This window comes from Procambarus clarkii, chromosome 40 (assembly GCF_040958095.1).
Source record: "Procambarus clarkii isolate CNS0578487 chromosome 40, FALCON_Pclarkii_2.0, whole genome shotgun sequence".
Taxonomy (NCBI): Eukaryota; Metazoa; Arthropoda; class Malacostraca; order Decapoda; family Cambaridae; genus Procambarus; species Procambarus clarkii.
Window position 1 is genome coordinate 22,241,900 of NC_091189.1, and position 22,567 is coordinate 22,264,466.

General features: G+C 42.0%; 1 protein-coding gene across 17 annotated transcripts in view; it reads right to left on the reverse strand.

Annotated features, from left to right (window-relative positions):
* LOC123757974 (E3 ubiquitin-protein ligase TRIP12) overlaps positions 1 to 22,567 on the reverse strand; it is a 188,053-nt gene that overhangs the window by 84,998 nt on the left and 80,488 nt on the right. For 10 of the 17 annotated variants that reach the window (XM_069338828.1, XM_045742013.2, XM_069338833.1 and 7 more), the window contains 9 exons: positions 17,137 to 17,307; positions 16,831 to 17,028; positions 16,230 to 16,713; positions 15,801 to 16,018; positions 5,142 to 5,336; positions 4,435 to 4,716; positions 2,126 to 2,326; positions 1,115 to 1,306; positions 122 to 330 (listed from right to left, as the gene is read on the reverse strand). In XM_069338828.1, coding sequence (XP_069194929.1) covers positions 122 to 330; positions 1,115 to 1,306; positions 2,126 to 2,326; positions 4,435 to 4,716; positions 5,142 to 5,336; positions 15,801 to 16,018; positions 16,230 to 16,713; positions 16,831 to 17,028; positions 17,137 to 17,307 — 2,150 coding nt within the window. The remainder of the gene's footprint in view (positions 1 to 121; positions 331 to 1,114; positions 1,307 to 2,125; positions 2,327 to 4,434; positions 4,717 to 5,141; positions 5,337 to 15,800; positions 16,019 to 16,229; positions 16,714 to 16,830; positions 17,029 to 17,136; positions 17,308 to 22,567) is intronic. The other 7 variants (XM_069338835.1, XM_069338829.1, XM_069338823.1 and 4 more) reach the window with 3 other exon arrangements.

A 22,567-nucleotide genomic window follows, 5' to 3' on the forward strand; every position in this document is an offset into this window, starting at 1 on the left:
AATCACAACCTAAACAAAAGGCAATATTCCCATGTCTGATTGCCAGCCAACTTCTAAATCAAACATTTTGTCATGAAACATTTCAAAGTCCTGTAATATGTATAGAAAGATAAAATCATACCTATAATATATAGTGTGAGTTTGTAGCCATATAGCAGAATGAGATATTGGAGTTTCGGTATCTGTGTCTGCTTCGGAGGCACTGGCATCGGAGGGCGAGGAGAACTGTCTGATTGCTTGGTAGACAGTCATGTTGTATGGCAAGATGTGATCATTTATCACAAACTGAAGTTTATGACTTGAAGAACTCTGGTTAACTGATACAGCAGCCTGTTAAAATTTAAGCAGTCAGAATCAAGTCTGATTAAAAACAACTAAGAACCATAAGTAGAGAGAGTACACAATAAAAAATGGCATAAATTCGCCTATTTAAGACTATTATCTCCTTCCCTCTATACATACGAGTTAATTTACCAGATTGTATTTTACGTTTGCGTGATATAAACATTCATAACTAAGAATGAATCCTTCATAGTCCCAAAAGGCATGAAACTTCTAATGATGTTTGAGTCAATGAAGCATTATCATTACCTGATTTGTTTTGTTTAGTTAAGATGTACTAAGTGTGTAGATTATATAATTGTGTGCTAAGGTAACTCCAGGTGTCATCCTAATATCCTAAAAATATCCTAAAAATACACCCCTAGGTATGCCAACCGGCAAGAGAACATTATAATATCACAGCTATACGAGTACAACTGTTAGTAATACTGCAGATGCTAAAGGATGTTCCTATAACAGACAATAAAACAGACTTGGGAGGACATATACGGGTCGGGTGCCTTCAAGTCGGCAGCAACCATCCTGGACTATATGAGAACAGTTGTACATTTCACCCACCCAAGCAAAAATTCAAGGTACTGAAAACTATTAACACATTCCTGTGCTCTGGCTCCCCACAGTTGCTTACATAGTTTAGTCTACCACGATATCAGATTCAAGCCAACAAGCAAACATCTAGAAACAATCAAAACCAATTATATACTTTATGATACTTTAGCTCTATCAATAAATATATTAAATAGTTAATCAAATCGGTATTCTGTACACTTACCAAAGTATCATCTATGTCTTCATCTGAATTATCATCATCAGAGTTGTCGTCATCTTCATCCCTGAGTCGACCATAGCCTCTGATTACAAGGTAACGTTCAATGGCCTGCACCAATGCCAATGGATCAACCTTAACTGGTCCTCCACGCCACTGTCTTAGTCTTGTGCAATCTGGGTGACGTTGCAAGTTGCACTGAGGACAAATTTAATTTTCTTTTATAGATAATGATTTATGCAATTTCCTCTCGCCTCCCATAGCAATTCATCCAACCCAATGTCTCAACTAATACCACTCATTTTGTATGTTATGGTCCTAACATACAAAGTACTATGAAAGGTGGTAGCTCACAAAAATCAATGTTTTCTACGCATTGGTTGGTTTGGTCAAGTGGATTGCTGGGTTTGTGTATTTCTGGTAAGCTTGGCACTTTAAAAAATGTTGACCTTACCAAACTAATGAAACCTATACTGCTTAACAAATATCTAACTAAATTTCTCTTCTGGCCTCAAATTGCCCAGCGTAGCTCAAGACATAAGAGTGAGTTTACGTCGATAAATATAGAGGCTCCCTCAACAGGCACTTTCCAGGCACCTTTATTCTTACTTTTATTTATTAAAACTCCTATTGATGGTCCTTTTCCCTAGTTACAAACATGGCAACACTACTAGGCAGCCAGCCTTTGCTCTATCTCATTTGCCTTTCAATGGACATCACCTTACATATTCAATTTATAGTTGTGCTTGCTTATCTTTTCATAAAAGACTAAAGTATATTCTTAAATTATGCACAATGACATCACAAGTGATATACCTGTGAAAATATTGAAGTGGTATGATTCCCAAGAAGTTTAGAGATGTAGGTTCAATACCCTCACAAGACTTGCATATTTTCTAATTGTTGTCTTTAACAGTAGTCTAACAAATATCAAATAGCCATTCTAACTGGCACAACAAATTATGGTTCACTACTACTCTATTTGCATCCAAGTAATTCAATACTCTTTTTCCATACCTTGAGCTGGTGTGTGTTGAAGAACTTTATGGCTGATGTGGACCCTCCTCTACCCAAACCTGAAAGAGCAGTGCCTGGCAAGTCGTGGACCTTCACTGGAAACTGCTCTAACTGATTGACACACCCATTGAGCTTCGTTATCAGTGCACTGAATAATGCAATGTGACTCGTGTCCACAGTGCCTAAGCTTAGTGTATTCAACTGTTTGGGGGAGAAAAAAAAAAAAGGGATTACATTCATAAAAGGAAAATCAAACCAAATACACAATCTTACATACTTCAACTTGAAAGATGCTAATTACACACTTTGAAAATTAAACCAATTGCTTGTCTATTCACTGTACTGTACCAAATATATACTGTACTGTCACATGGGTTTTAATTCAAGGCAAAGAATAACAAAAGGCTTATGGTTTTATAACCTCCATTTAACCAGTATTAACAATACAGTATAGCTATTACAAGGGCACACACATTGCTGACCGATATCTGCATATTCTTGTAGTATGGGTAAAATTGTATAATTTTACATAGGCTAGTACAGACAGACTACTACCAACTCCTGCTAGTAGACATTTTCCTTCCCACAGCTCCCCTTGAGCTTAGGCTTTACCCTACTAGTTTACCCTGGATCAATATATACCAATCATCTTTGACCCAGTTCCCCAAGTGCTACTGTGTGAACAGGGTTAAACAAAGATCAGCGATTCTCTCTCTCTTTCTTTCTTTCCAGAAGGATGAATTATGATGGGAGACGATTATTAAACCATTTGGAAAACAGCACTGTGGTGAACTGACAGGGAAAACCTATATATACATTTGAGGAAATACACAGGAGCCATGATGAGGATTTGAACCTGTGCGCTGGGTATTTTCTCATTGATATTTTATTTATATATATATATATATATATATATATATATATATATATATATATATTATATATATATATATATATATATATATACATATATACATATATACATATATACATATATACATACATACATACATACATACATATATACATACATACATACATACATACATATATACATACATATATACATACATATATACATACATATATACATACATATATACATACATACATTACATACATACATTACATACATACATTACATACATACATTACATACATACATACATACATATATATATATATATGCGGAAAATCCACAGAGAAATTACCTCGTTATTCACTTAAGTTCCTGTTGATGATCTGTTAGAATTTCTACGTGAGGAACTGCCTAAATATAATTTGAGCTTGCAGACCAATAAAGTATTGGAACTTATCAAATTGTGTATAAAAGACAATTATTTTAGTTTTAATAGAAAATTTTTCAAACATTTGGTATGGCGATGGGCAATCCCCTTTCCCCAGTTTTAAGCAATTTGTATATGAAATTCTTCGAAACAAAAATCTTATCCAGTATTATCCCGGCTAATGTAGTTTGGTTTAGGTATGTTGATATTTTGTGCTTATGGCCGTGCGACAAAGACCAGATAGTTTTTCTTAACGAACTCAATTCTTTGGTACCTTCAATAAAATTCACTTGTGAGACTGAGGAGAATGGTACTCTTCCGTTTTTGGACATTATGATTCATAGAGTCACTAGAATGTTCAAATTTAATGTGTATAGGAAACCTACCAACGTGGGGTCGTATGTTCATTTTTATTCGAATCATCATAGTAAAGTTAAACAGGCAGTATTTTCAGGAATGTTTCTACGAGCTTTGAGGGTATGCAGCCCTGAGTTTTTTTATGAGATTGCTAAAATATATGAAATTGGGAAGAGTTTACAATATCCTAAGAGGTTTTTGGATTTCTCATTTGAACAAGCCAAGCGTACGTTTTATAATCACGTCCCTAAGGCGAAACCATAAATTATTAACTCATTGGTGGTTCCTTATGCGAGTGGACTTGAAAAATTGTCTCTGATTTTTAAGAAACTTAATATAAATTTGGTGTTCACTAATAGTACGATCAAATCCAATTTAATAAAAAACTCCCCTGATACAGCAGGGTGTGTGTATTCGATCACTTATGAACATTTATGCCATTATATAATTGTCACTAATTTAGAATATCTGTACCATTTAATACAGGTTTATGGGTCAATTTTGGCATTGATATGACTAATAGCTAAGTTCATTTTCAACCAAGCATATTTTGAAGTCAAAATAAATACTGCATGAAATACTTGATATTACATTATTGCTTTACATTGTTTAAAGTCAAAGATTAACGAAATCTTACAAAATGCTTGACAAAAGATTTGCACTTACTGTACATCCAAGGAAGACATGAAGGAAATTCCTGAGTCTGGTGTCCCGTGGTGTGCTTATGCAGATGGCTGTAAGGCCTCCATTTTCAGAGCTACTGCTAACCCCACCAATGGCTGTCAATAAGGCTCCGTCGTGCGTTAAGGACAGAGTCGTATTTTCAGAGGCAGTGAGGTAGGTCAATAGACAACGAACCAACCCAGAGTGGATCACTTCAAATGGACTTATATCACTTTCTGTTACAATCCTGCTAATTTCCCTTAAGGCCTGGACAGCACTATTTGGCTGAAAGTTGGAATATAAACATCAGCTTCACTAAATTATCGAGAAAAATAATATCTACAACCTTATGCAACCAGCCGGCGAGAAATATGAGACCACAAATTGCATGCTAACTTCCACTAGTAGTGGTATTGCAAACTTCAATTTAAGCAATTATGGTTTGGAAAGAATTTATAAAAAGGTAAAAACATAACTTGATACCAAAAGCTAATTAATTTTCTGGAGAATTAAATTCTAGAGCAGTATTTTTATTACGTATTGAAGTATTAAATCATCCTGAAAGTTCTCTACTGATGCAAATTGTCACAATTTTCAGACATGGAATGTGACAATTAACAGTCAAAGAGCATAGTTCAAATGCATTATAGTTACCCCCGCCAAAAAAAAAAAACCATGCAATCATGCAAACTTAAAAATGTTTACCTTACCTCTTGCTCTAATTGCTGAATAGCTGCTATAAGTCTATTTAATACACTAAGGGCAGGATGTGAAGCTCCTTGTAATTCAGTGGTGAAGTACTGCTGGTTAAGTCTCTGTGCTTGATCCCTCACCCACACACGAACTACTTCCTTATTATTACTGCTACTTCCGCTGCTGCTTATATTGTTACTAACTAATTTGTCCTGTGGAAAATTGAAATAACCAATAATGTTATCGTCACCTGAAACTTTTTTTTTTATACACCACCATAAAACCAAGATATTAAATATGGGTTGCAATAATGTAGAGTGAGTGAGAGTATGTAATGATTCAAGTGTAGTCACAAGATGAGAGCTATGCTCGTTGTGTCCTGTCTTCCCAGCACTGTCAACGCTTTCAAATTATCGACAGTTTTGGCCTCCATGAACTTCTCACTTAACTTGATCCAACCATATACCACTGGTTGCCAAAGTGAATTTTCTAATATTTTTTCCAGCATTTTTCTTTAGTTAGCTTAACCCTTAAACTGTGCAATACATTTGTATGATTTGACATAATATAACTTCACATATTTAAAACGCACAAACACTTTCCAATTTTTGTTTTTGCATAATCAACTAGGCAAATGCTCCAACTTTGTGTAAATGATCACAACGTAACTTGAAAAACAAGAATCAAAATTAATTTTGAAAATGAATATTGAAAACTTCAGATTTTCAATTCAGATTAAAAAATATGAACTATCACTAATTGTTTATTTAATGTTATTACTCTCAGAATAGCATATGATCTTCATTTTCATCAAATTAGAATATAGGTTTTCAGTATAGTTTACTGTAAAAAAATTGTCAATAAGGCATTTGAAATATGCAGCAAATTTAGACCCCCCAAAAATTATAACTCCAAATGTATAAACTCAAAGTTGAAACTCCAGTTTCAGAGATAATTGAAGTTATCAACAATGAATAAAAATAGTTTTAATTCGTTAATTTAATTGTATGTTTTAATAAACATTGTTTGGCATTCATACTCGAGTATGTGAAAGTTGTAGGTCAATGTGTTTGAAATCAAGAAAAAATACCCCCCCCCCCCAAAAGGTATAATTATAATAATTATAATGTTTTAGGGGAAATATTTAAGGTATACAGGTACTTTATATAAGTGAAAAAGCCCTAATATGGTTCCTAATCATCCACACAACCTAGAGACAAAACAGTTTGGAAAAAAAAAAAAAAAAAAAAAAAGCTCCCATGTTTTGCGAGCTGTAACAGATATATTTGAGGACCAATTTCATTCTATCTTCACATAGTCAGGGAAATATATGCACTTTTCCGGATGTAAAGGTTACAACAAAAATCTGATAATAAACAAAGGAGAAAAACAACTAAAATCTTAAAAAAAAATAAAAATTATTTTTTGGGACATTGATGAAAGTAACATATTAAACATGGACAATGTATTTATAATATATATATCTATCTCTTTATCTCTATAACTGAAAACTCTCACCCCAGAAGTGACTCGAACCCATACTGCCAGGAGCAACCAACTGGTATGTACAGGACGCCTTAATCCGCTTGACCATCACGACCGGACATAAGGAAGTGATAGCCGAAGCTATTTGAACCACTTCCCCGCCGGCACTTGGATGGTAATCTTGGGCATAGCGTTTTATCAAATCACCTCATTCTTTGGGGCACACGTGAGGAACACAAATGCGAACAAGCCTGAATGGTGCCCAGGACTATATGCAACTGAAAACTCACACCCCAGAAGTGACTCAAACCCATACTGCCAGGAGCAACACAATTGGTATGTACAGGATGCCTTAATTCGCTTGACCATCACGATCGGACATAATGAAGTGATAGCCGAAGCTATTTGAACCACTTCCGAGTGCCAGCGGGGAAGTGGTTCAAATAGCTTCGGCTACCACTTCATGGTTTGGTTGACTGTAAACGTATAAACTTACCACCAGAACCAAATGAGCAGAAACCCCTGTGCAGGAGGAAAGCCGGAAGCTCCCCGACCAGACCCGCAGAGGCCAATGCCAACAAAAATATGGCCTGTGAAAAACAATCTTGAACCGAAGGGGCTACTACAAACCGAGGATGGCTCAGCTGAGCCATCCCTGAAACCCTGAACAAGGATGGCTCAGGCGACGCATCAGAGGGCTGGATGTGAAACAAAGCACGAGAAGGCGTATGGAATAGGGCGGATGTAAAGTTCACCCCAAACGCTTCCCGGAGTGGCTCCGCCAGCGACGCACAATACGAGGCGACAGTAAAAAGCATCAATTAACAGTCCTGAAAAACCAAGGAAGGACAAGCCGATGCGAAAGCAAGAAAAAGGGCGAAAAGAAACACCGGGAAACTACATACTGTCGCGAGACGAAGCTCGCAGGTGGGATAATCTCAACAAAGCCACCTGATCACCATAGAGATGATACACCCACGTCAGAAGACCAGATGCAAAGAGCCGAGGAGAAGGCCGAACCAGCCATGTACCAGACCGGTCCGACCTGCCGAAAGAGGTGGAGCCGCGAGAAACGCCCCGAGTTCGGACACTGATCAAGCAGTGTCTGAAAACAAAGCTGGGCCGGCCACCAAGATTCGACGAGGACTACTCACCTTGGGAAGGAGTCCAAACGAGCCAGAACCAAAAGCAACAGCTGGTCAAGGAGAAGAGGTACAGGTAACTCCACCTCGAACAGCCCTGCCGAAAGGCATTCACTGCGAACGCCTTGCAGGTGGGAAAAGGCGCCATATTGAATGGGAGACGCCGAGACTACGCTGACGCGAAGATGTCCACGTCCGGGAGTCCGTACGTAGGGCAGAGCCAATGAACGAGTTGGCGACGACCGGCCAAACCATGAACCGAGACAGGCTGTCCGCCAGTACGTTGGATACTCCCGGGACATGAACTGCACGGAGAGCCAAACCCTGAGGATCCAGCAGACAAACCACTCGAAGGGAACATCTCCAGGAGGTAAGGACTGAAGAGAACCCCTGCAGTTCCATCAATGAACCACCGAAGAACAGTCCGAATGAAGTCAGATGGGAGACCCCCCCGAGTGACCTGAACCCTCCGAAGTGCAAACCAGACAGCCGCAAACTCCTGAACTGTGCTGTGAGCCCGACAGAAGGACGGACCCCACTGTCCCCAGCCGGCCTGGTGAGCACTTGTCAAAGCCCCAGCCAACAGACTATCCGTTTGTGAACAAATCGAGCGAAGGATCGGAACCCCGAAAACCCCAAAGAGGAAGTCGGCGACACATCACCAACACAAGGTCCCTGGAGGACGAACCTAACGATTGTGAGAGGCAGAAGGAGCGTCCCCGAAGGAACCAAAACATACGCCGAAGCCAAACCCGACCCAGCGAGTAGACCAGCACAGCGAAGTACAGACCCCTGCACAACCGCTCGAGCAACTCCCGAGTGACCCGGGACCCCCCTCAGACACAGCCGAAGGCGAGATCGCAGCCGCAGCAACACTTCTGGAGGAAGAGACAAAGAAGTGTTCCAAGAGTCCAAAACAAGACCCAACCAAGACTGAACCTGGGACGGAACCAGATGGAACGTCCTCCAGTTCACCAGGAACCCGAACGCGGCGATCTGGAAAGAACCACACCCCTGGCAAGCAGACAAGAGGACCGACTGGCAGCCCACATCAGCCTGTCGTCGAGATAGGCCAGAAACCAAATCCCAAGCAGACGCATACAGGTCACCAAGATCCGATAAAGATGCGTAAATATACAAAGTGCCAATTACAAACTAGGGAAGGCAACAAAAGCGGCAAGCACAAAGCCCCGCCACCAACTGTAAGAGTCCTGGAACCCTAGAGAGGAACGTACCAAGAAGTGACCCGGAGATGCAGAGACACCATTTAGGCACCCGGCCCCAACAAAAGCTGGACCGGAGACAAGTCTTTCAAAGAGGGCAAAGAATCCAGGGTGCAAACTGAACAAATCCAAAAGAACCGCAGATCCGCAAAGGCCCGTGTTTGCATTAGAACAGACTGGAATCCCGGAAGGATGGGGCGGATCGACCACGTCCAAACACACCAACCAAGACGACATTAAGCGCATGGGCAGAAGTTCACCCCGCCAGCCCTGAACCCTCCAAAGGGGGAGAAACCGTCAGACGCCAGAGGCCGAAAGAGAACCAAAATGCGCCCACTAACTGTGGGACCAAGCAAGAGCCAACAGAGCAAGCTACCCCCCCCCCCAAGCACCCCGTCAACAGTGAAGGGAAAGGCGCCCCTTCCGAAAGAAGAGAGAAACACACACACACACACACACACACACACACACACACACCCACCCACCCACACACACATACATATATACACACACACATGCAAATACATATATACACCAAATGTATAAAAACACACATATGAAAATAAAAAAATAAAAATTTAAAATAAAGAAAAAAGACAAGCCACCGACCTGTAGGCAGAGAGCACCACGCCGGCCAGACGAAGAAAGCACAAAGAGCACAAAAACAGCACTAAAAGGCCCACCTCGACAACAAAAACCCAAGGCCCCGGCACGACCACAACACGTGCCACGACCCAAAAAGATCAACCTGCAAGCCAGGTAGACCCCGGAACCCAAGAAGGCAGAACCGGGTCTCACACGAGGTAAAACCCCCTGAATCCACAAAGGGGACCTAAGAGGAAGAAACCTCTGGAACGAAACCAAAGGAACCAGGAATCAAACCCGGGGGAGCCCAAACTACCACATTTGCCAGTGGAAATACACCACAGAAGGGCAAAGCATAGCACCCGGACAGAACCCCCAGGGAAACGGCCAAAACAGACCAAAAACCGAGAGCCAAGGTATGGGAGCCAGCATAAACAGGGGGGACAGAGCCCAAACCCTAGGGCCCAGATCCAAAACAGACAGACAACTACGAGCTCACCATAGCCCGTGTTACTTGGAACTTTTTGTTCTAGGTAGTGAATCTTCAACAGACAGAAAACGGAAAAACCGGTGTAAAAACCAACACTCAAGCGTTCCCAGAGGAACAGAAGACTGGCATTAGACTCCAGAAAAGCAAAGAAACGGCAACAGGAGGATAAAACCCTTGAAAGATGTGAAAAAACTCACCCAAAACACAAGCTCCCACACCCCGGCACAGGTAAAGAAACCACAGCGCTGCTGGTGGCCAAGCAGGAAAGTAATCCACAAAGAAAATGGCCACCAGAACAAAGGAGTCGTGACCGACGCAATAGATCCGAAAACACGCCTGCAAATGTTGTTAGCAAGCAGACGAGACAGACGAAAAACCCCGCCCAGAAGCAGAAAACCCAGGCAGGGGCAAACAGTCCCAGAACTGCTAGCGGGCATCCCCCACAGCCCAGAAACACGCAACAGAGGCCCCTGGGCAAAGCCGTCCTCCACGCTCTTTGCCCTTAAAGAAAAGGAGTCCAAGGGAAAGGCAGCAAAGAAAGGGCCGCTGGCAAGACCTAGAAGCCTTGGAGGAACAGGCTCAAAAACCTCCATCCCCAACCCGAACGGGGCAGCCCCAGAAGCCACCCGAGTAACGGCACCAACTAAAACCCCGCCCCGACCATGAAACCCACGGACGGTCAGAAGCTGGGAACAGGGAAGGAAAGGGGTGAACAGCACCTAACCGAAACACATCGGGACATCCGGATGGGAAACCAACCTAGTGTAATGAAGCAACCTAAACTGAGTTTGCAACACAGATGCCACCTGTACTCTGAATAGTAAGGACATCAGGAGAGTACTGGAGAACAAGCAGAGAACACAACTCGCAAGACTCCGGGTCAAGGTGTCAGACCCAACAGGCAGCATGACGTAGGTAAAAGTGGCGACTGTCACCCTGAGACAAGGGCACAGCAACCAACGAACCCGTACAAGACGGGATGGAACCAGGAAAACACACCCAGTGGTCCACCGATCCCCGACAGGATTTTCCAGGGCCCGTAGGCTGACTGTTACGGGAAGCTCGGGCAAGGTGTTGTTTACCGTTTAAACACCCAAAGCTAACAAGGTATAGATGCAACACTGAAAACCCCCCTGCGACGTGTACAATAATAGGGGCCTAACAGAGGGCCACCAAACACTACCTTTGGAGCTATAGCCACACTAGGCAGATCCCCACCAGGCAAATGAAAAAGAAAACCCACAAAAGTACCCTGTCCCCAGAGGCAACAGGAACCAGTTGTCACACACGTGGCGGACCGAGCAACACTTTGACGCCCTAACCAGCACAATACCAGTCCCTACCCAAGGCCAAACAAGGGCCTCAAGCCCCAGCTGGCCCCAAGGGCGAGGCAAATGCCGAGCAGCAAGAACCTCTACGGGAATGGTTCCCGAACACCCCAGGGAAGATAACCCTGTCACGCAGGGGCAGTACTCACAGGGCGCTTAGGGAAGGAAGCCCCTACACGCATGCAGCCTGGTACTGATGAACGCCTGGCCACCAAACACCACAATAACAGCAGTGAGCGCCACGAAGGCAAACACCACCTAGGAAACCGAGGCCAGAGAAGTGTCTGTCCCGGCTGACATTATCTTACAAACTGGAGTGCTAGGCAGCCGGCACAGTGAGGTCCGGGGCCCCCCTTCCCCTCTCTGGGTGGACTTCGCGGATGAGCGGCACAGCAGTAAAGTGTGATGTTTGCTCGTTTCCTTGAGATTGTAAGGGATTTCTACCTCTGTTTTTTTGTTTCAGTTTATTATCATGTGGTGTTTTAGTTATGCCTACCTTTCTGGGTGCCTAACCCTGGTCGATGGCAAATGAGGAAAAATCCCAACCACAGGAAGGGGGGGGGGGGGGTTTCCCAGGGCCATTGCTCCCTGAAACACTTCTGAAGGGGCCAGGTTCTGGCTCTGGTTCTTGGTAGGTCTGAACTCCATAGATAATGTCCCGGTATAATATAACATACATTAGCCCGATAAGCTCTAGGGCGCCGTAGGGGCTCTTCACATAAATTTTTCTTTATTGATAAGAACAGCTATTAACTGGAATTGAGGAATAATGCAGTAATAAAGACATGCAAGCATCTGTCCGACCCACAAAGAAGAATAGTAGTAAAAAGTATCCACAAAGTGGATATGCAGCTGGTGCCTTTATAGCATTGCTGAGTAATACATAATAAAACAACAATGAGCAAGTATGTTGTAATGCTCTATTTTATAATATACCATATGATACACTGCCTAATGTTAATATCTGTTAATTTCACCAATGTCCACAAATTTGTTTTTAGCGGGAGATTTTTTTTCTCCTTTGTTTATTATCTGATCTTGTTGTAGTCGTTACATCCTGTTGAGTGCATACCCATCCTTAACTATGTAAAGATAGAATGTAATTGGTCAACAAATACATCAGCCACAACTGGTAGAACTTGGTACTGAATTAATTTGGGGTGATTTTTTCAGATTTTAAACTATTTTCTTTGTCTCCTTAGGTTGTTTTGATGATTAGGAACCAGATCAGCAATTGATCAGTTATATAAAGTATATACAGGGGTACCTCGGTTTAAGAGTTTAATCCGTTCCTGGAGACAGCTCGTATTCCGAAAACTCTTATTCCGAAGCTAATTTCCCCATAAGAAATAATGGGAAATGAATTAATCCGTTCCTGACTACCCCAAAAACCCTACATCAAACTAAATTTTTATACCTAATTCATCTAAATATACCTACAAAACTATGTTCAAGTTATTACTTACCCTTGCTGGGGACTGCTGTTGGTGTATGGAAGATGTGAGGAGGGGGGAGGAGAACAGGTGTTACTGTTTGGAAGGGGGGTCCCCTTCCATTATAACATCAGGCAGTGAGGACTTCACTGGTATGCACACTGGCACATTTTGCCTGCATACCACTAGGACTTGCTTGTTTTACTAAGAATCTGTCTAAAGAAGCTTGTTTTTCCCTACATTTTAACACTTGTCTGTAGTAAGACATCACATTGTCATTTAAAAGGTCAATGCAACTGCCTGCTACAGCTTTATCTGGGCGAGTTTTTTCAACAAAACTTTGCATTCTTCCCATACTTCACACATTTTCTTAATCAAGACGGGACATCCTCTACTGCCTCTACTTACAGCTCTTTTCTTAGGTTGAACCTTACCAATGGCTTTCTTGAGACCCATGGTGAGATATATAATGACAACTTTTATGCTCAAATGACCAAAAAACCGACAAAAAACTAAATCCTTGTTTAAAATTCAGGTGGGATAGTCACTGGGCGCGACACTGGTAAACTGAGGCGCGATCGCTGTGCCACCATGCGCTAGTCGGCCTGTACACGTATAAACAAACTCGTGTTCCAAGGTAACCCTCGCCTTCCGAGACATTTTCCGAGCAAATCCTGCTCGTATTCCGAAAAACTCATATTCAGGGACACTCGTATTCCGAGATACCACTGTATACATATCCCTTAAATCAGTATAATTATACCTGAATTTTGTTATTTTAGGGGTGTTATTTTTCTTTATTTCATTTCAACACATTGACCTACAACTTTCACATAATCGAGTACAAATGCCAAATAATGTTTATTAAAACATACAAGTAAATTAAAGAATTAGAACTACAGTACCTTATTCATTGTCAAAATCTTCAACTTAATTATCTCTACAATTAGAGTTTCAACTAATTCCAATTCACTAATTTCAGCTCTTTACAATTAAAGCCAGCATGAAAAATCCAGTTTGACCAATTCTCACCATCTTTACATATATTGGGCACAGCTGTGTTCTACAATCATATTTGAATATTTTTTCATAAACCTTAAATGATGGCAGTTATACATATTTTGGTCTAATTTTGGCACATATTTCAAATGCCATATTGACAAAAAATTTAGTTTACAGTAAACTATACTGAATCCTATAATAATTCTCAATAAATCTGGAGATCAATAAATCTATAATAATTCTCAATAAATCTGGAGGTGGTGTTATGCTCATCTGAGCATAACACCACCAAATGAACAATGTGGTATTTTATATTTTTAATGCTCATTTGGAAATCTAAAATTTTCTATATTCATTGTTATAATTCTTTTTCATTTTCTTATTTTCAAGTTACTTTCAACAAGGAAGCCCCTGTTCTAGCTTGTGAGAGTACCAACCCCTGGCTCGGCCAGCGAGGTGGTCGAGTAGTCAGAGTGGAACCTTTGCAAGGGAGAGTACATCCAACCAGCTCCTCCATCTGGGCGGGTGATTAGCCATCACCCACCCCTGGGTGAACTTGTTAGTGAGGTAAGAGTTCAGTTATGCATTGTCTTAAACCAGAAGTGTGTCTTAGTGTTGACGAGCTAGTGGAGTCTGAACCATTTAGCCATGTATGGTGTGGGCGTGTATGGAGTGGGTGATCCCCCCCCCCTCACTTTCAATTTGGTCAATATTGTGTTAAATAACAGGATGTCAAAATGTTAAACATCAATTGCTGGAAATTGAAATAATTTGAAAAAATTTGATTCAATAAATGTCTATGTGTAGAAGAACAAGCTTGACTTTTGTTCAATCCTCTTTTTGAATCAATATCCCCTCAAGTAAAAGTTAAGACTAGAGATATCTAGATGAACAAGTGAGAGAACCAAATTAAGCAGTGTTCCTGTCGCATTGTTTAAGTGGAATTTATATTTAGTTTTAATGACAGGTAGTGGCAGCATTCTTAGAATATCATTCATCAGATCATCATAGATAGTATAGATAGAATAAAATCAGGCTATACTCCCTACTCTTCTTATTCCTCCTACTTACTCCCATATCACTACTACTCCTCCTCCTCCTCCCTTCTCTCCCTCCTGTCTCCCCTCTTCCCGTTCGCTCCCTGTTTTCTATTCCCGTTCACTCCCCTTTTCTATTCCCGCTCGCGCCTCTCTACCTCAGTTCCTGCCTCAACCTCCCCCATGTTCTATCTACCAATCCTTGTCCCCTCTCTTCCCTTCCCCCCCCCTCCTCCTCCTCTGTATTTTGCTTTACTTCTCACCATCACAGTAGATAGAAAAAACGAGATGTTACAATACAACCACTGAAAATTCAAGCTTTGGTCTCAAGGTCGTGACTAATTTATTTAGCATTTCACCATCCATGTATTTAAAAGTACTTCTCAAATTGAGTGTGACTGTGTGTGTGAGAGTAAAGGGGCCTTAAAGGTTAGAGCAGTTTTACCAGAAAGGTAAAGATGAGTTTATCTGCACAAATGGGTCGTCACCTTAAGTCCTACTGAAATTACATGGGCATTGGTTCCATTCATTAATTTAGGACTACCTACATTAAGAGTGGAGGAATAGTAGGGACATTTATATTAGCTCAAATTGCAGATTTAGCTTCGACTTAAATAATTATGCAAGGATGTATTAAACAAAATAATGTTCACAAGTAACAGAAGTTAAAAAATTTAGGGATAATTAGTTTCTTTAACACACAAGGAACAATGTAATCTTGTAAAATTGGAAATAATGATTTTATAAATTTTCCCTCAGAATTTACTGAACAATCTTGAATAAAACTATTTGAAAAAATACAACTTTCAACACTTTCCTTTCCAAATTGTGAAACGTGTAAATTTATAAAACACTACTACTAAAGGCAGCTACACAATTGAACAATTGTCAAAATTTACCCAAAATACTGTATTGATCATTAACTCTTAAAATAAATCCAATATAACAAACCTTTCCAGCAGGTGATTCATGTGAAGGAGTTGAAGTGGCAGAATTGCACCTTCCCCAGCGTGAAGGATTAAAGTTAGCGAGGAAAGAGGACTTACTACTGCCACCGCTCCCGCCGCCACCACTACTGTTGCTCGTAGAATTGCTACTGTTATTGCCCGTCACAAGTTTCGTACGATTAGCCATCCCTCTCCATGTATCTCGACCCCCCAAGCCTGCATCTTAGGAAAAACGAGACGTGGGTCTTGTACATACTACTTTCTTTTATTGTTCACATAAGTATATTAATAGTTTTTATATTTAATTTTTTTTCCAAAGTAATGAGTAATTATGCAATAAGTGCTCAGGTGTCCCAAATGTATCACTATGGAAACCAGTTGGCATTCAAATGCTTAATGCTAAAAAATTTAATTTTGCATGAAGACCACTCACTCTTCATGAAGAATTCGCTGAAAGATGACGATGACGACGTTGAATCATCTTGTCTACTTTTTCTCCAGGTTCCAGTACGCATACGGGCTGTGCGTTTACGCTTCAGTACATCGTAAAGTCTTAGTTGTGATGGGCTCTGCAATTTATCATCATCCTGATTTGGTGGTGTAGGAAGAGACGGGGTAGAGTCCAAGCAGTTGCCATTGAATGGACGGCCAGTGAGCAAGGGACTAGTAGAACTTGGATTTGTAACACGACCAGACCCTAAGGAAAGCTCCGGGCTATTCCATTTAGCTGCTGGTGTTACCAAGGTAGCATCTGGGTCACACAAGCGTTTTATTTGATGCATCACTCCTTCACGGCGAAAGTAAATTGCAAATATCTCTGGCAACTTTATCATGAGGATCTCTGCCATCTGAATAGCTCCAACAATGATCTTCAAGTCGTGTGATGATAACATAGTGGCCAAATGAGATGAAACACTCTGAAAATAGAAACAATTATTAACATTATGTTTAATTATGTTATATGACTATCACCTACAAAATACCATTTTCAGTACAACTTTTCTTTAACAAGATTGTAGATCACCAAAACCAACCTGGCTCTTCAACACCTGCTGTAGAAGATCTGGACTGGAGAACTGTACCATCCTCAAGAGGGCTCTTAGGCATTTGTATCGCACAGCAGGTCCCGCAGAAGAACTGTACACTTCATAGAGCAAACTAAAGAGTGAGCGGATGAGATTGGATGCCAACTCAGAATCATCACACAGGCACTTCGCTCTAGCATCTGTCGCCTATAAGGTAAAACAATCGATAAGAATGAAAAAATTAAATGAAGACTGTTCTTAAATAAAACATAATCAGTTAAATCATTATGGTAAGCACTGGCATGGTGAACTAACCTGGGTAGCTGTAAGCACAGTTCCACCTAAGCCTACGGGCATCATGCGCCTTTGAACAGACCGCATGGTGCCGGAGTTATCGTTGATTTGCTGCATCGAATGAAAATCTATGGTGTATGCACGACCTTGAATACATAGGCTTATTTCATCCTCTCCTGACTGATGAGAATGCTAAACAAGAAGAGAAAAATGTGAATTGTTTGAATATCATGGCTCAATCACTATATGAAGTTACACAAATGCAGATATGCAAAGAATTTAGAGTGAAGGATAAAAACTAATAGAATAATAATTACTGAAAAGCTTGTGTCTCTAAGAACATGAAGTTTACACAGATCTGTCTATATCTTTGTTTCACCATTTTACAAGAAAGTTCATGACCATCAAATCAAGAAACACAAAGCAAGGCCAAGCAAAGTTAGGGCTGTGCTCTTGCTTGATAATCACCTGCCCACCCCTGTATTGATACATTAACCTCAAACGATGACAACATACATACATACATATGGCATTTCCTCCTAGTACCACCTCTCATCTATCCTATGGATCAAGGAGTTATCTGTGCCTCAGAGATTGTACACTCAAGTGATGCATAGCAAAGTTTGAGTAGTTATACTTCTCAAGGAAGATGAAATACCATGGCCAAACAAATTTAAAGAACTATTCGATCAAGGAAGCCATTCATAACCGAGCCAAAGTGTGGGTGAATAATTCATAATTCATGGAAGAAATCCTCATAGCTACAGTGAATGAAGAGGAAGATACTGTACAAGTTTTGAAGGATTTAAAGATGCTATGGAACGTTTCAAAATGTTAGTGAAAATTTAGAAAGACAGGATGTGGTTGAATGGCTAGAATAATAATGATCCACAAAATGGGGTGATGAGCAAAGGAGGAAAGAAGACATTCTCCGGTCAATTACTAGTGAGGTGGATGAAGAGGGCAATGAGGAATCAACACAACAGACTACTCAATAAAGTTTATGCATGTCTTCTGTTGACAATTACTTAATTTTTCATCCAACTGTGGTATTCCATAAGTTTGAAATACTTCTCAGTACTTGAAGTAAAGACCTGATCATGAGGGATCAATGAACACAGGAGTAAAGCAAAACACTATTCTTATTTGTTAAAAACAGCATGCCAAGACCCTTTAACTAGTGAAGCTTCACCCGAAAACCAAAAGCCTTCAACTAGTGATGCTTCAGTAGCTGGCAGTCAAAACTGACTTAGCCAAGCTCATGTACAGTAATTTTAGTGATGTGTTAGGAAAATGAACATTCTGAAGCCCTTATGAACTCCACATTTTTACACACATTTATTTATCTGGCCTTAAGAAAGGCTTTTGACCGAGTACCACAAAAGGTGGTTCTGAAAACTAAAACATACTTGTATAGTGACAGGGAGGCTTCTAACATGGATAAATTTTCTGACAAAAATGATGACAGTAATTAGAGGCAATGTATCAGACTAGAGAAATGTCACTAGTGGAGTACCACAGGGTTCAGTTCATGCACCAGTATTGTGCATTATCTACACTAACAATTTACCAGAAGGAACACACAATTACATGAACATGTTTGCTAATGATGCAAAGACATTAGCGAAGATAAATTTAAGATGTCATACCCTTCAAGAGGATTGACATGTATGGACCAACACTTGGGAAATTTAATTTATTGTGAATAAATGCGACATTATGGAATGTGGAATAGGAGAAAATAAGATGACCTACAAATTATGTTTAAAAGCTATAAAGAATTCTGATGAGATATCCATGTGGGGTTATAGATAAAAAACTGTCATTTAACTCTTAAACTGCGCAAAACGTCATATGAAGTGACACACTGAAGGGGGGTATAAGCTTGAAAAATATTCTAATTATGTCAAAATTACTTAACACTTCCGCTCGGTACAGCGCAGCATTGTGTTGTTCTTTTACTCGGGGGTAGTCCGGTAACGACACAGCATTGCGTCGTTTCCGGCGGCAAATGGGCGGCGGCTTTGGGAAGGGCGCGCCACGGTTTTGGACATTATATGCATATACACCTGTACAGAATTTCATTGCAAATACATTGATACCAAAATGAAAGACCTAGGACCAGAATTGAGGTAACAAAGTTGAAAAGAGTATACCCACTTTATAGCTCTTTATTAGCACTCGCTGCGGTAATGCACCGTCACGTTCTCCGTTTGCTGTGGGTGCGACGCCGGGCTTTTGGACTTTATATTTGCATATACTCCTGTAGGGAATTCTATTGCGAACACAATGACACCAAAATGAAAGATCTAGGACGAGAATTGAGATGTCCAAAGTCAAGATAGTGTACACATTTTATTGCTCTTGCACTCCCGGGTAACACTCACTTTCTCACCTGGCTTTTAGGCTTTATATGCATTTAGTCCTGTAGAGAATTCTATTGTGAACACATTGATACCAAATTGAAAAACCTAGAACGAGAATTGAGATGACAAAGTTGAAGAGTACACACATTTCGGTATCACCGCACGCTCTCTTGTAAAGAGAGGCGCCTTTGGGTGGTGCAGCGTTCTTTTTCTGGTAACTATCATCTTGTCAGTGGGTGGAGTGCGCCGCTGTTTTTGACATTATATGCATACACTCTTGTTGGGAATTCTATTGCGAACAAATTGATACCAAAATGAAAGACCTAGGACGAGAATTGAGGTGACCAAAGTGAAAGGAGTATACACATTTTATCGGTCTTGCGCGCTCCCAGGTAACACGCCCTCACTTTCTCTGTTTGTTGCGGATGGTAGGCTTGGGTTTGGACTTTATATGCCTTTAGTCCTATAGAGAATTCTATTGCGAACACATTGATACCAAAATGAAAGACCTAGGACGAGAATTGAGGTGACCAAAGTGAAAGGAGTATACACATGTTATCGGTGTTGCGCGCTCCCGGGTAACACGCCCTCACTTTGTTTGTTGCGGATGGTACACTGGGCATTTGTTCTTAATATGCCTTTAGTCCTGTAGAGAATTCTATTGCGAACACAATGATACGAAATTAAAAAACCTAGGACGAGAATTGAGGTGAAGTTGAAAAGATTATACACTTTTCAGAATTGACGCACGCTCCGGCAGACTGCAAAAACCCGCCCGGGGTAGTGTGGTGCATGCGCGCCCAGAGCATCAGTGTTATTATTAAACAAATCTTCAACCTTATTGGCTTCACCTTCGTGAAACTATTAAAATATTTTCAGAAATTGATTTTAGACTAATTTAAAAAAAAAAACGAAAAAAAAAACACTGTTGAATGTAATAAAACGCCATTTTCTGGGCGAGTCCCAGAGGCTCCCTGGAGCTTATCGGGCTAATGTATGTTATATTAGACCGGGATATTAGCTAAGGAGTTCACACCTACCAGGGACCAGCGCCAGAACCTGGCCCCTTTAGAGAGGTTTCAGGGAGCAATGGCCCTGGAAAACCCCCTTTGTGGGTTGGGGTTTTCCGTATCTGCCATCGACTGGGGTTAGGGACCCAGAAAGGTAGGCATAACAAAAACCTCACATGGTAAAAAAAAAAAACATAAAACCAAACAGAAGTAGAAACTCCCTACAATCCCAAGGAAATAAGCAAACATCACACTTTACTGCCGCGCCAATCATTCGCGCAGCCCTCCCTGCCCCGAGAGGAGGGGTGCCCAGGACCACACCGCGCCGGCTGCCTAGCATCAGTTCCTTAAGCTAATATCAACTGGGACAGACGCTTCTCTGGCATCAGTTTCCTAGACGGCGTTTCCTTTCGTGGCATTCACTGCCGTGTGTTGTGTTGTGCGGTGGCCAGGTGTTCCTCATCAGTACCCGGGTTGCATGTGCTTAGGGGCTTCCTTCCCTAAGGGCCCTGCGAGTACTGCCCCTGCGTGACAGGGTTATCTTCTCTGGGGCATTCGGGAACCATTCCCGTAGAGGTTCTTGGTGCTCGGCATTTGCCTCGCCCTTGGGGCCAGCTGGGGCCCTTGTTTGGTCTTGGATAGGGACTGGTCAGGGCGTAAAGGCATTGCGCGACCTGCCACCTACACGGCGACCGGTTCCTGTTGCTTCTGGGGATGGTGTACTTTTCGGGGGTTTTCTTTTGTTTTTATTTTCATTTCCCTGGTGGGGTCTACCTAGTGTGGTTATAGTTCCACTGGTAGTGTTTGGTGGCCTTCTGCTAGGCCCCCGTGATTGTACACGTCGCAGGGATTTTTAGTGTTGTCCTCTACCCCTTTTTTGTTTTGGGTTTTAACCGGTTAGCAACACCTTGCCTGGGCTTCCAGTAATTGTTACCTTACGTGCCCTGGAAAACCCTGTCGGGGCTCGGTGGACCATTGAATGTGTCTTCCGAGTTCCAACCCGACTTGTGCGGGTTTGCCGATGGCTGTGCCCTTGTCTCCGGGTGACAGTCGCCACTTTTACCTGTCATGCTGCCTGTTGGGTCACTGACACCTTGACCGGAGTCTTGCAAGTTGTGTTCTCTGCTTGTTCTCCAGCACTCTCCTGATGTTATTGCTGTCCAGAGTACAGGCAGCATCTGCGTTGCAAGCTGGGTTTAAGTTGCTGCAACGCACTAGGTTGGTTTCCCACTCGGATCCCCAGGGGCCCCCTGTTTTGGTTAGGGGCTGTTCATCCTTTTCCCTCCCTGTTCCCGGCTCCTGACCGTCTGCGGGTTTTGGGGTTGGGGCGCGTTTTAGTTGGGGCCGAGACTCGGGCGATTTCCGGGGCTGCCCCGTTCGGGCTAGGGACGGAGGTTTGCGAGCCTGTTTCCCCTGCCAAGGCTTCTGGGTCTTATTAGCAGCCCTTTCTTGCTGCCTTTCCCCTGGACTCTTCCTTTTCTTTAAGGGCAGAGGGTGTGGAGGACTGCTCTGCCCCAGGGCCTCTGTTGCGGGTTCCCGGGGCTGTGGGGGATGCCTGCTAGCAGTTCTGGGGCTGTTTGCCCCTGCCCGAGTTTTCTGCTTCTGGGCGGAGTTTTTCATCCTAGTCTGCTTGCTTCCCACATTTGCTGGTGTGTTTTCATATCTTCTGCGTTGGTCATAGCCCTCTGTTTATGGTGGCCATTTTCTACTGCCGGTTTCCCAGCATGGCCACCAGGTCGGCGCTGCGGTTTGTTTACATGCACCTGGGTGCGCGCGCTACTGTCTTGGGCGAGTTTTTCACCTCTTTCAGGGGTTTTATTCTCCGGTTGCCGTTTCTTTGCTTTTCTTATGTTTTCTGCCCATCTTTTGTTCCTCTGGGAACGCTTGGGTGTTGGTTTTTACACCGTTTTTTCCATTTTCTGTCTGTTTTGGGTTTGGGCTCAGTGTCCCTGTCTGTTTATGCTGGCTCCCACACCTTGTCCCTCAGTTTTTGTTCTCTTTTGGCCATTTCCCTGGGGGGTTCTGTCTGGGGGCTATGCTTTGCCTTTCTGTGGTGTATTTCTGCCGGCAAATGTA